This window comes from Sparus aurata, chromosome 4 (assembly GCF_900880675.1).
Source record: "Sparus aurata chromosome 4, fSpaAur1.1, whole genome shotgun sequence".
Lineage (NCBI taxonomy): Eukaryota > Metazoa > Chordata > Actinopteri > Spariformes > Sparidae > Sparus > Sparus aurata.
In genome coordinates, this window is record NC_044190.1 from 25,113,416 (window position 1) to 25,127,278 (window position 13,863).

General features: G+C 38.8%; 2 protein-coding genes across 8 annotated transcripts in view; both read left to right on the forward strand.

Annotated features, from left to right (window-relative positions):
* Positions 1 to 4,672, forward strand: part of nfat5b (nuclear factor of activated T cells 5b) — a 38,179-nt gene extending 33,507 nt beyond the window's left edge. For all 6 annotated transcript variants that reach the window (XM_030414646.1, XM_030414647.1, XM_030414648.1 and 3 more), the window contains exon 13: positions 29 to 4,672. In XM_030414646.1, the coding sequence (XP_030270506.1) occupies positions 29 to 267 (239 nt within the window). In that variant the 3' untranslated portion in view covers positions 268 to 4,672. The remainder of the gene's footprint in view (positions 1 to 28) is intronic.
* Positions 4,673 to 5,683: 1,011 nt separating this feature from the next.
* Positions 5,684 to 13,615, forward strand: kars1 (lysyl-tRNA synthetase 1). 2 transcript variants are annotated; one of them, XM_030415145.1, is made up of 15 exons: positions 5,708 to 5,811; positions 7,194 to 7,361; positions 7,652 to 7,793; positions 7,897 to 8,062; positions 8,164 to 8,257; positions 8,510 to 8,696; positions 9,527 to 9,652; positions 9,766 to 9,885; positions 10,061 to 10,223; positions 11,310 to 11,483; positions 11,648 to 11,733; positions 11,818 to 11,903; positions 11,986 to 12,112; positions 12,226 to 12,369; positions 12,939 to 13,615. In XM_030415145.1, the coding sequence occupies exons 2-15, from the start codon at positions 7,222 to 7,224 to the stop codon at positions 13,011 to 13,013; spliced, it is 1,830 nt and encodes a 609-aa protein (XP_030271005.1). In that variant the 5' UTR covers positions 5,708 to 5,811; positions 7,194 to 7,221; the 3' UTR covers positions 13,014 to 13,615. The 2 variants fall into 2 exon arrangements, with proteins under 2 accessions (XP_030271006.1, XP_030271005.1); XM_030415146.1 differs by lacking the exon at positions 7,194 to 7,361 and having other exon boundaries at positions 5,684 to 5,811.
* The last annotated feature ends 248 nt before the right edge of the window (positions 13,616 to 13,863 follow it).

The window sequence follows — 13,863 nt, forward strand, 5'->3', positions numbered from 1 at the left end:
ACCGCCTGTTTTGCTCCTTTTTTTGCAGAATGTGGCCAGCTGATGAACTCTCCCGGAAACACGCTGTCAGATCAGATCATCGCCATCAGCCAGTCTGGTCAGAACCAGAGAGAAAGTGACGCACACATCCAGTCTCTGCTCAGCCAGTCCCTGACTCAGCCTGGGTCTGTGCAGAACAGCATGACAGCCTCTCAGAACATGGAGAAGATTGATGACCTGCTTGTCAGCCTGCAGGAGTCAGGCAGCAACTTAACTCGTTCATATTAACCTTCATAAAAGTTCATGGATCTGTCTTTTTCTTTTTCTTTTTTAACTGATAATGTCCTGAAGTCAGAATACTGTTTGTTGATAAGCACATGCAGAAAAAGATTTGTTAAAACAACCCTGCATCATGAAGTTTGAGACAAACTGAACATTATGTGCTTATATCTGATGACCAAATATTATTATTATTATTATACACATTATTTGGTCTTCTTCGGGATTAATGAAATTATTGTTGAGGACAAAGTTATTTGCAGGCAGTGAACTCGGAAATAGGTTTTGGATTTCTTTGATGGAAGAACTCCAAGCGAGAACAGAAAGCTTCACTTTTAGTTTAGTAATAATTAGTAGTAGTTTTAGTAATTTTAGTTTTAAGTTTAGTTATTCATTTTACTTGTGAATTTTTGTGTATATCTGTAGATAGACTATCACTGATGTTGCCTTCATCATCTTTCAGTTCTCGTGGCGTTTTCTAAAGTATTCTCCAAAGTATTTAGTGGTTTCCATGAATAATGTTCCCTTAAATGCATCTTTTGTCTTTTTTGTTGTATGGAGGGTAGAGTGTGTGGTACATGAGGAAGGGTTGGACTGCTTGTGGTATGTATAGATGAAGGTAGCCACTGTTGAAGTGGTTTGAAAAAATTATTTCACATGATGCAACAGTGCAGAATGAGTGTTGAAAGAAGGTTGGAGAGGCAGAGAAATGAAAGGTAGAAGAACTGAGGAAATGACTAGGAAAGTTTTTTGTTTTTTAGAAATGTGGGTACTCTTTATTTCAATGTTTAAACATTGATTATATAGATCAATTTACTAGCTGTCGCTGATAGCACACAAAATGGCTTTTATTAATGATATGATATAAAATTAAAGCAAGTGAGTAGGTGTATAAATAATGTGGTGTATTTTTAAAACGCCTGGCTTAGTACCGTAATAACTAAAAAAATAATATTGGTCGTTCAGACAACAGCTATAAAGTGAAAATGGTCACCTCCAGATGTGAAACTTATCTTCCAATATTAGATACCTTCTCCACCACAGTGTACAGATGGCATTTTGTGACATAGATTAGCAAACAAACACAAACTGTGTCAAAACAAAACAAAAACAAAACAGATTCTCCCTTGAATACATGACAAAAAGATGACTCTTTAAAGAAAGTGTGGTGGTAGAATATCCTAAATATTGACTGCGAGTTCTCTTTTACATGTTATTTTCAGCACTTTACGATGCTGTTCTTTGTGACCACTCTACTCATGCAGGGTACAGTACAGTCCCACAGGAGGTGGTGTTTTTCCTCATTGTTTACCGTGAAGAATATACATTTTTTTTAACCTAACCATTGGATCAGAAATTATTGTAATTACTCAGCTTTATTTGCATCGCAACATTCGTGTGGGGGAGCAGACAAAAATGTGTTCCTTTCAAGCCAGTGTCTATAAAATGTTCACTGTCAGTTACAGCTTTTTTCCTGTTGGTTTAAAATTGTGTAATATTTGCCAGCCATGTTACAACGATCATTATTCATTCCAAAAAACCTAATTCATTATTTATTCCTGACAAACTGTTTTATAATCCTGGACCAATGGGTGAAAAATGTTGATCAATACATTTTTATCCAAATAATGTCTTCTTCAGTTAACATGTAACTCTTATTTAAATACACGCATCAGTGGGAAAGTAGAATGTAATATAGTACATTATTATTTCTTTTGTAATAAGGGTTAGAACATTATGTGTTTTAGTGTCATTCAGCGTCAGGCACGCATGAACTGGAGTAGTATTGTTAAACCAGCCAGTAAAGAGCCTTTTTTGAACCAGTTTTATTAATGTGTTGGATTGGGTGAATGTTGTGGTTTGTTGGCTAGAACTGAACATTAAACATCTCATCCAGGTTAAGGTATTAACACGCAGGAACAGAGCCCATTTTACATGTTTTCCTCGTTAATGTACATGTTTTTGTCTGCAGTTGGCCGGCGGCCTCAGGACCAAAGTTTGAGTCGAATCTTGCTTTGCATAAATCCTGGTGACAGGCCAGTTTTATGGCTCCTGAGCATTTATTCTTTCTCTTTTTTTTTTACTTACTTACGTGCAAGTTAACTTTTTTAAGTTAATTTTTTGCCATCATTATGTGGCAAAAAGTCCTGCTGCCATTCTTTTCTTTCAGTTTGTTTGTTGTGTTGTTTTGGCAAAAAAAAGAAAAAGAAAGAAAAGATGTTTGTGTCATGTTTAGTTTCACTGTAAGTGTTTGCGTGAACAAGGGGCTGGTTTCTCTGATGATGAAAGAATCAGCTCAGTCGTTGTCTTTGTTTTCTATGTACAGTTTGTTAAAAACACCGTTACATTTTATACACTTCAAAATCACAAACAGCTGTTTTATGATGGAGATTACCTAAACTTGACTTAATGTGATTTGTGGAACTACGGTTGAGCAGTTTGAGTGGTTTTTAAAGGGACCCTACTCCTGAAGGAAACCTGACTTTGGAGAAAAGAGCTATCTGTGATTGGCTTTCTTCAACTTGTGAAATAGAAGAACTAAGATTTCCAGTGTTGAGTATTTATGATTTTATTTGTTTTTTGTTTGTTTTTTAAGTTTAGAGAGACTATCTTTTTTTTTATTATTATTATTATTCGTATAGTATCTGTGCCTCTTTTCGGAGAAGCATCTCTAATTTATTTGTGTGTTGGTTATTATCTAAATTGTTCCCTGTAATCATTATATCGTCAGTGTGATTTGACCCCCCACACCTGCTGATGGTGCAAGTGGCACCTTGTGATAATAATGATAAATGAGATAGAAAAGTCTTCATAAAGTATGAGTAACATGTACATTCCTGTGTGCCATTACTCTTTTGTGATTTTCGAAGGTGTAGCTGCAATCATACACACCTCATTGTACATATCATGGGGCCCTGTAGTCCTTTTTTGACCAAATACAGCAGGGCAAAAATGGCAGTCTTTACTGAAAATCCTACAAAACACGACCAACTTATTTCAGTATTTTTACTATGAATATAGTGCTGAATGTGATTGTAAATGTCTCACTTAGATGCAGAATGTTCTTTTATACACAAACTGGGGAGGTAATTACTTTCTTGAAATTACAGTTTCCTCTTTTGTGTGTATGTACAATGTAACTGGAGATCAGAAATATATAAAAGTGTGACTTATTATACAGTCACTACTAGTTGTATGGAAAAGAGTGGGGTTATTGATTAAAAAAATGGTTCTCATTTTTCTTTGAGGCGACGCTTGACTGTCTCTGTTTCTTGCAATAGAACAAGATGTGATTTAACATTACCAGAAAAATCAATCGTTAAATTTCCCTAAAATTAGACACTAGCAGGTATTGTACATGTGCCTTGAGGAGATGTTGTAGTAGCGACCAGATTGATGTTTTACCATTGTTGCCTGTTTAATACAAAGCTGGTTCTGCCGGCGACGATTAGTCCTCGTTAATTAGAATGTATTAAGCCATAAGACTTTAAGTGTACTTTAAACGCTTGACAACAGTGACCAGATAAACGTGGTTGTGGTTGGTAAATGTGTTGTGCAATTTCTGTCAAGCATCTAACTTGTTTGTACTGAAGTGTCCGTTGCATTTATGTTGTAAGACGTAGATGCAGGCAAATTTTCTCTGAAACTGCTATGCAGCTAATATACTGTAAATGTAGATCTGTTAGTTTTTGAATATATATTTTTCTAAATAGCCTCTCCAAAGTAGGAAAACCAAAGTAGATGTTCTTTCTGTTATTTATGTTGCTTGTTGAAATATTTTCTGATGCTTTGGGTGCTGCCTACAAATGATTTTAAATCTTTTTAAGTCAGCTATAATGAAATTTCTCTTCTCAACAGCCATCTTAGACATGTTTCTTTTTTAGGGGGGGTGAGACAAGTGTCACTAATATTTTCAGTCTTCTTTTATTCCCCTCTTGCCTTCAGGGTTTATTTAGAGGTTTGCATTGTATCCATTGTATTACTGTTTACTGGTGCAGTGGTTCTTGATCTCTCTGATTTCTCTCAGGGCCTCTGAGTTACCAGGATGTCATGTCATGCTCACACATCTCCTTAAAAGTTATTGAACACTAGATTTGTTTATTTCTGTAACTTCGGAACAATCGCAAATTCTGCAAAAACATGTGTAAACAATGTAATTTGCTATTTGTTATTTTCCATCTGTAAAGTCTCTTCCCAAGTGGACCACTCTTCTAGTAAACAGACAATTATTGTTCATGGAAAAAGTGAGGTGTGAAATTTTGCCTTTTTGTTTCCAACCTTGTGAACAACTGTCAAATAATCACCCATGGGGAAAAAACTCTATATATTTGGCTTTTGTTGGGGCGTTTTTATTCTCTTGCAATTTAATATCTGTTAACTTGCTGCTATCTGTATTAAACATATATACCTAAAATTGTACATCTCTGAGCATTTATTGAAAAAAAAATCTCTATTTTTAATGCAGACTCTTAAAGCAATACAAACATTATTTAAAGGATTATTTAAAGGACATATCATCCCCTGTATCATGAGGTAGAAGATGATTCTTTTCTTTCTTCTTTTCTTTCTTACTTCACATGTTTCTGGGTTATCTGTGAGATACGTGGGTGTTCAAAGTGTTCCTATCTATACCACAAAATGTGTTATGCTTCAACAGTAAGTTTGATGATAAATGATTACACCAAGGCTTCCTCATGAATATACAGTCTAAAGGAAATTAAAAGAAAAGCTTTTACCAATACACAGGATATGATGTTTGTAGTGCTTGTGCAACACTGGGAAAGTACCTAAACCTGACTTTATTAAAAAAAGATGACCCTCCAAGTTGTAAACCAAACGCTGTGATTATTTTATGTGAGGTTTAATGTGTATCTGGGTAAAATATAGACACAAAAGGTCTTTTGAATTCATGCTATAGAGAATCATGACTATTTATGATGGATTTGAAGTTGAGTCTAATATATATAAATTGACCGAGACCTTGATTTAACCACATTGATTGCCCCCTGATTACTTATCTTAGGGAGAAGGATTAGGTGATGTAATTTCAATTGTGTCACCAACTGACATCCACATTTCTGTGAATTGTACTGCAATGATCCATGGTCCTTGGGGATAAATAGCTGTCTTCTGACCTCTGCTTCACTGCCACCATCAGGTCAGTCATTTCACTACCCCCACTGCTATATAAAGGGCTGCCTACTTCAATTGCAGTGGTAAATGTGAAGCCTCTAAAGTTCACCATGAGACATTCTTATATCACTTCAACTGATACAAGTCTTGAAATCTCGACTGTTGCTGAGCGGCAGGTTGTTGATCCATGTTGCAACTTTAGCTTTTTGTAGAACTCTAAAAAATGCTACAGGATTTAAACATTTGGTAAAGTATTAATCGCCGGTTTCCGGTCTCCTCAATTCCGACAGTCACCCAAATGCGTCATCAACAAGCGCATAGCGTTTTGCGGCGCGTGCGCTTCAGTTGATCTCTCCGGGCGCGCACCATCCACAACATGGCAGACGTGACAGCGGTGGACGAAGCGACACTCAGCAAAAAGTGAGTTTATTCCGCTCTTGTATCGCTTATTTAACAATTCTCTGTTCTCCAGGCAGTGTTATTTTCCTCGAACATTTGTCTCTTGTAGCAGCCTTGACCCTTCCCGTTCGGCTTTGCAGTACTACTTAAAATGTTGCATCAGGTCTGAAGATGTGCGGGTTCCCATATGGAGTCCGACTGAAACCAACATATCCGAGGACGCAGTTCATTTCCGTCTGTGGTATTTGTAGTCCTGAACGTCGTCCGAAGCCTACCTGGGCAGTGCATGTCATTATTGAGTAAAACTACAAGATCCAAAATGCATTAAAAGAAATGTCCTCTCACATTGAAGCGTGTAGTCGTGTTGTATTATTGTGTCTGATATCAGTATTAAAGTGCGATGTGGTTATTTGTGGTGATTTACTGTAGGGGAGCCATCTGTTGTTTTTTTAGGCGCACTTGAGTGTCGACATGATTCTTAATATTGCTAACTACGTTGTGTTTCGGTCGTTTTCACTTTCGTTAGGCTAACTACTTGCTAGCGGGACGTGAAGTTGCCTCTGTAACGTTATGCCAAGGACGTTATCATTGTACCGTTGTATGTCTGTGGCACATCCGCCTTGGTAACCATAAGTAACAGTGAAACTAGTTTCCTCTAATGTCAAGTTCATTTTACTGTTGCGCTATGACTGGATTTTTGCTTCAGTGAGGGTCTTGGTATAGTCAATTAGAGCTGTATTATCCCCGACAGCTTGCTTCAGTTATTCAAACCAACGTGTTGATGCGTTGTGACTGAATATTAAGTCCTTCCAAGTCTTTAAATTATTAACGTTGTCTACAGAGAAGTAGAAACACTGAGAGAACAAAGGAAGGAACTGATGCACTTTATTTAGGCTTCAGTTTATTTTGTCAAGCAAATAAAGTTGTGTTTCCGTGACTGAATCTGGTACAACACGCTTTTATTCCAGCTATAAATCAGCAGAAAATGAAGACTGAACTCCAGGCAGGGGATTATGTGTCCTGTGTCATGCAAACTCAAGGAGAAGATTAACAGGATGTAACAGGGTGTTCCTCTGTATATCAATGACGTTATCATTATATTGCTGTGTGCCTGCCCACCATCCGCCTTGCTAACCAAAAGCAAAAGTAAAATTATTTTACTGTTATGTTGTAATACATAATAAGTTCATTCCACTGCTGTGCTATATTTGATGTGAGTTTGTACCCCATTGACTGACCCCATTGGATTTGTACTCCAGTGAGGGTCTTGGTGTAAAGAAGAGCTTTATTAACCCCAACAGTTTTTTTTAATCACCTTTTATTGCCTGGTGGGCCAGAGGCAGCCTTTGCTTTAAATGATGTACAATGTCTTTGTATATACATATATATGTCTATTTTCTCAGGTGTGTTCGCTGGCTGTGGTAGCTCAACATGCTGTGTCTGGTCAGAGCAGCCAGGCAGCAGCTGTGCCAAGCCTTTGGGGTCAGGGGACAGTGGTTAAAATATGCACCCCCATGTACAGCTGCAGTTCCAGCTCAAATTTACGGGAACCGATGGAGAGGTGACAAAAGGTTGGTGGCTTTTCCATTCCAGTGAGAAAAACAACCAACCTTTTGTCATCGGAGCAAATGTGGTCCCCTTCCCCCTGTCTGCATGATTGTTATTAGTCTGTCTCTGTTTTTATTTAGTTGTGTTGTGGCCTTGTTTTATTTTGTACTTCATTCACCACAATTGAGTAAAACATACGGTGTAGTTTTGTGGAAAATTGTATGTGTTCAGTTGAACAGTTAACCATTCTCAGGTCAAACTTTAATATTTAACCTATGACTCATCTTTGATTGCTCCGATCTTTCTGTATCAGTGAGCTGAAGAGGCGAATGAAAGCTGAGAAAAAGGCGGCAGAGAAGGAAGCCAAGGTCAAAGAGCAGGTGGAACAAAAGAAGGAATCCAATGACCAAGGAGCGCAACAAGCCTGTGAAGATGAGGAGACACTTGATCCGAATGTGAGATTTTCTATATGGTCATTATTATTCACGTATTACTTTTTATGCAATTGATGTATTGGTCAATGTCTTGTATGAATTAATGTATTTCCTTCTCACATAGCAATACTTCAAGATCCGCTCCCAGGCCATCAGTGAACTGAAGGGCACAGCACAGGACCCGTACCCACACAAGTATCATGTAGACTTGTCCCTCACAGAGTTCATCGAGAAATACAATAATCTACAGCCTGGAGACCAGCTGACTGATGTCGTCCTCAATGTGTCAGGTATTAGGAACATTTAGGATCTTAAACATATTTCCTTTTTTTTGTATGTACAGTGTAATCCAACAGTAGATTCCCAGCTAAGATGAATGTATGATTGGTAGGTCGTGTCCATGCTAAGAGGGTGTCTGGTGCCAAGCTGCTATTCTATGACCTGCGAGGTGAAGGTGTCAAGTTGCAAGTCATGGCAAACTCCAGGTAGCGAATCACTATCGTGTTTAAAAACATTATTTGCATTTGTTGGTTTTACTGTAATGCCTTTTAGTTCTTGGGTATTACTACAATAACCTGATGGATTAGTACAGTCAATATATTTTTACTAATTTTGACTGATAGACTGTCTTCACAGTCATAGTTTATCATTGCATCCTTAACTTTTTTCTTTACTCCCTGTGGTGAATACTTTTCAGTTCAGGGACTTCATTTTTGTATATCGTTTTTTACTGTCAGGAACTACAAGTCTGAGGAGGAGTTTGTGGCCATCAACAACAAACTGCGCCGTGGTGATATCATCGGTGTCCGTGGAAACCCAGGCAAAACCAAAAAAGGGGAGTTGAGCATCATACCCATCGAGTTAACCCTACTGTCACCATGTTTGCACATGCTGCCCCACCTCCACTTTGGCCTCAAAGACAAGGTAAGGGCCACCACGAGTATACACAGTGTGTGTTATGCATTTAGTGCATAGCTGCATACTGATGCAAAGTGTTTTCAAAGTATACCACATCCTCACCATCACACTACAATAAATTTGTAGACCTACAATATGTGGAGGAAACGCAGTTTCATGTTGCTTTTCTCCTGTTGTACAAACACTTTTGCCAGAATTTCTTCCAAATCAGTTTGTGCAGTTGATCTCATAATGCCTCTTTACCATTGTTGCAATTCATTTGTTCTTAGTTGCTTTTGCCTCACTAAACATGTGATGGCAATGATGACAGTTGGTGATACTGAAAGAGAAAGGAGTGTGGTGACTTCCTCTGTTGAACATCCCCTACTGCTTATGAGGCTTGCTAAAAGGGAAAACAATCAACATAATGAAATCAAAGTTCCTGCTACAACCAGTCCACTGTGAACAGATTTGATTTCATAACAAAGTACAACCTGATGAGAAGATTACAGTTTTATCTGGTTCAATTTTCCCAGAAATAAATTTGGTCTTTTGATAAATAGTACTCTCAGATGAGGACATGCGATTCTTTTTTCTGTAGCTGCCTGAGGAAAAAAGTCTTCTGCTCACATCTCTTCTGCGAATCACTAAATGAGTGTTTTCTTTTTTATATGAACCAGTCTTGGTTGCATTGTCTCAAAAATTGAAATCCATCAAGCATTTCAGTGTTATAGTGATGTTAATTTTATTGTAAATTTGGTCACTGCCTCTGTTAAAGACAAATTGATTGTCATCACAACAGTAAAAACCACTGCTGGAGCATTTGTTCTCACCGCTGTGTAATCTTTCTCTCGAAGGAAACGCGATTCCGCCAGCGCTACTTGGATCTGATTCTCAATGACTATGTGAGGCAGAAGTTTATGACTCGCTCCAAAATCATCACATACCTGCGCAGCTTCCTGGACCAGCTGGGATTTTTAGAGGTATAAATTAATGTCTGTACTTTGTTCACAGACATTTCTCTTTGAGTTTGTGCAAAATAGGGACTTAGTTTGTGTGAGTTTGCCTTGTTGATTCATGTTCATTAATGCTTTAGATTGAGACACCGATGATGAACATTATTCCCGGTGGAGCCGTTGCCCGTCCATTTGTTACTTACCACAATGAGCTGGATATGAACCTGTACATGAGGATCGCTCCTGAGCTCTACCACAAGGTAATCCATCACTTTGAGGAGTCATCTTTCCCACTAATCAGTCACTTCAAGGGAGGAGATGTAATATCGAATTTAATGTCATGCCTGTGAATTATTTTGAAATGCACCGTTTTTTCTATGTTTAATTTCTCAAATGTATAAATATTTACGTCGTACACCATTTTTTTTCCCACAGATGCTTGTGGTCGGTGGACTCGACAGAGTGTATGAGATTGGTCGTCAGTTCAGAAATGAAGGCATTGATCTCACTCATAATCCAGAGTTCACCACCTGTGAATTCTACATGGCATATGCAGATTACCATGACTTGATGGACATCACAGAGAAACTACTCTCAGGTAAATGAATGCACAGTCAGCCAAATGATTGGCAAAGACTTTGTAGTTATCTGCTGTCATGGATTTAACAGTTCAACTATCTAACAACATGTTTTACGTCATGGTTAGCAAACTTCTTGTCTGATTTAAACAAAAATCTGGGGGATAATTTTTTTTTTATGGCATAGACACCTTTATTAAGCAGTAGACAGATAGGAAATTTGGGAGAGAGAGGGGGATGTGACATGCAGCAAAGGACCTCTGGCCAGAATCGAACCAGGGTCGGCTGCATATATGGCATGCGCACTAACCACTCGACCACCTGCGCGCTCATCTGTGGGATTATTTTTGTACTGTGTCCCACTGGTGGGGAAACATTTAATGCTCTATTTTTTGCTCTCTCCACAACAGAAAAATATTTCTGGTATCACTTGTCCTTAAATGTGGCATTTATATTTTAAAAGAGGCTTCTTGTGTCTCAATAATGAATGATAATGTTAAACTTTGTAAGGACAATTAAAGGGTGGGTAGAAGGGCAGCACTTCTTAATATGTGATGCATGTTGCAGTGTTTTAACACACACATGCTCTCCATCTTTGATTCCACCAAACACCCAATATGATATTTTGCTAACCATGTTTAACATGTTTTATTCCTTAACTATTTTCTTTATCATACACACACAGTTTGTCACATACACAGGATGCAACACAGGATTTGTTAAAGTTTCTGTAATTGTTGTGATTGCAACATCACAACTTCCAGGAGAGACTGGTTAATGAGTTGCAACAAGAGCAAAACTATTAACACCTGTATAAGGGGAAACTTCAGACCTCCCTCCGATGTTGATGTAAAGTAAGAGGCCAGAAAGGGTCAGTATGAGCTCGTCGGATGGTGACAGGTGTACTGCACATTGATAACATATTTATTCATATCTGTTACCGTGCATTACATCAGATTATCACCACAGGAATTTATTATATATTTTCAAATATAAGTTGGCTCATTCCTTTTTCATGTCATTGCAGAGTTTTCATTTCTCACAGACAAATCATACAGTGAACAAAAATGCTCTTAACTAAGCGGTTATTTTCCTCTTTGCTTCAGGAATGGTGAAGCACATCACTGGAAGTTACAAGGTGACTTATCACCCTGATGGTCCAGAGGGAAAGGCCTACGAGATTGACTTTACTCCCCCATTCAGAAGAGTGAGCATGACACACGACCTGGAGAAGATCATGGGAGTCAAATTCCCTCCGACTGACAGCTACGACAGTGATGGTAAAACTTAAAACCTCCTTTTTTTTTCTTTGAGGAGACTGCAGTGCCTCTCTGACATTGTTTCTTCTCATCTATTCTCTCACCCTGCCCTTCGAAATGTAGCAAATATTTTGCTGTAATATCAGTCATTTCTTATTTAACATTTGTCTTTCTTTTGTCCTCAGAGACACGTAAATTCTTTGACAACCTCTGTGCACAGAAAGGAGTTGAATGTCCTCCACCCAGAACCACAGCCCGCCTCCTTGACAAGGTGAACATCACCATCTGTTGTACAGTTTGTCTGTTCTCACTTTTTTAAAACTCTTTACTGATGACTTTTCCTTTCACCCCACAGTTGGTTGGAGATTTCCTTGAAGTCACCTGTATCAACCCCACCTTCATCTGTGATCACCCTCAAATCATGAGTCCCTTGGCAAAATGGTGAGAAACAGCTTATTTCAGCCTCATGTTTATCATTTACAGTTGCGATGCTCAGGGTTTATACTGAGACTTTCTCACACAGGCACAGATCGGAGAAAGGCCTAACGGAGCGTTTTGAGCTCTTTGTGATGAAGAAAGAAATCTGCAATGCTTACACTGAGCTGAATGATCCGATCAGACAGAGGGAGCTGTTCGAGCAACAAGCCATGGTATGCATACCACAGATTTTTTATTTTTTTGTCTTGACCTTTGTCCCATTATCTGAAGGTTCAACTTTCTCTAAATCACTGCATGTCAATAATTCGAGCTGGATCTCTTTCAGGCCAAAGCTGAGGGTGATGATGAAGCCATGTTCATCGATGAGACCTTCTGCACAGCACTGGAATACGGACTGCCACCAACTGCAGGCTGGGGGATGGGCATCGATCGTCTCACCATGTTCCTCACTGACTCCAACAACATCAAGGTAAAGCTGTCATGTAAATCATAGTGTGTGAAAGGGGTATTCTGGTACCTCTACCTGGGCCTACTGTTTACATGTTTTGGTGTGTAAATGACTCAAAACAATTTAAATTGGTCAAGTTGAGTAGACCAGGTAGCAGCCACCACACATGCTGTAGTAGCTGGAGTGTAATTCTTTAGGGCAACTTCGAGTTCATTGAAAATGCTTGTTTTTGCCACAGACGGGCTGATTGTCTGACAGTATTATGTTACCTACAAAGGTGGACCTTTGTCTATAACAAGTAACTGACAATTTCTAAATAGTTAAGTGGCAAAACCTGCTTTTCTGCTGATCATGCAGTCTGTGTGACCACATGGCACCTTCCCTCAGTACGTTGTCCTTTTGAGACCTTTAGACTGAAGTACAGCACAAGAGCATGATTAAAGAGATGCAAAGAACAATGGCTTAAAGAGATAACATCATCAAGAAAGATAATTTCTTGCGCTGTATGCGCAAGAAATGCCAATATCTGTCAGACTGATATGGCCTCCTTTTTTTACACCTTTCAGCTGACATTTTTTGTTCAATTACAGGAGGTGTTGCTGTTTCCTGCCATGAAGCCTGACGATAACAAGACATCAGCGCCCACAGAGGGCACGTCCGTCTAATGCCATGACCTCTGACCTCTCCTGCTGTCAGAACTGTGCAGGAGTCCGTATGGAGCCTTTACCTCACTGTGGTCATCAGTGGAGCCTGCGGGTTCAGTGTGTTAGTCTCTGTTTGATCCTTTCTTTCAGTAAGGGATATCATGTTTTCTTGGTTACATGATTGAGAGGTAACAATGATGTTTTTGTTTTGTTTTTTCCGCTTTTGTATCTCTTACACTTTTGGTCTGTCCTTCTTGTTCGACTTTTAGGAGACATTTTAATTCCTGTTGTCCTCCAGACCGTAATTGGAAGGTATTTGATCAGGAAGTTATGTGTGATCTGCTGTTTGCTACTTGTACTTTGAATATGTTTGGACACCACTTAAGAGGTGATTGACAGGACAACCAAATACACAAAGTAGTTACACTACATGGTAACTACCCCATGTAGGTATAGTAACAAAGCTCCAGCGCCTCTTTTATATGACATGGTCTCAGCATATTCAGGTTTTAATCAAGTCTGCTTGTATTTGTTGTCTGAGATGTTTCAAGATGGACCCAACAAATTCCTCTGCCAAGAAGCTCAAACATTTATCTGAATAAAACGCATATGCATCTACATTACACATCTCTTGTGGTATGTTCTCAGCAAGTCTGCAAGGGTTAAAGGCTGTCCCACTGTCAAATGGTTAAGTAAATGATGGATTTCTCTGGCATGTTGAGCCTTTTATGGCCTCTTTCTGTCAGGTAATTACCCATAGTTCACTAGTTACCAGGGGAAGCCCAAAAACACAAAAGGGTAATCCGGATGCTGGTGGTCTTTTAATTTGATTAATTCTATTCTATATGAGCCTTATTTGTGCTGCCTCTTC

Excerpts from the sequence above, each read along its gene's own strand:
- kars1 (XM_030415145.1), top strand. The coding sequence starts at position 7,222 with ATGCTGTGTCTGGTCAGAGCAGCCAGGCAGCAGCTGTGCCAAGCCTTT. Across the intron at positions 8,063-8,163 it reads TGTCGTCCTCAATGTGTCAG|GTCGTGTCCATGCTAAGAGG; the intron begins GTATTAGGAACA and ends TATGATTGGTAG. Across the intron at positions 11,734-11,817 it reads CAGCCCGCCTCCTTGACAAG|TTGGTTGGAGATTTCCTTGA; the intron begins GTGAACATCACC and ends TTCACCCCACAG.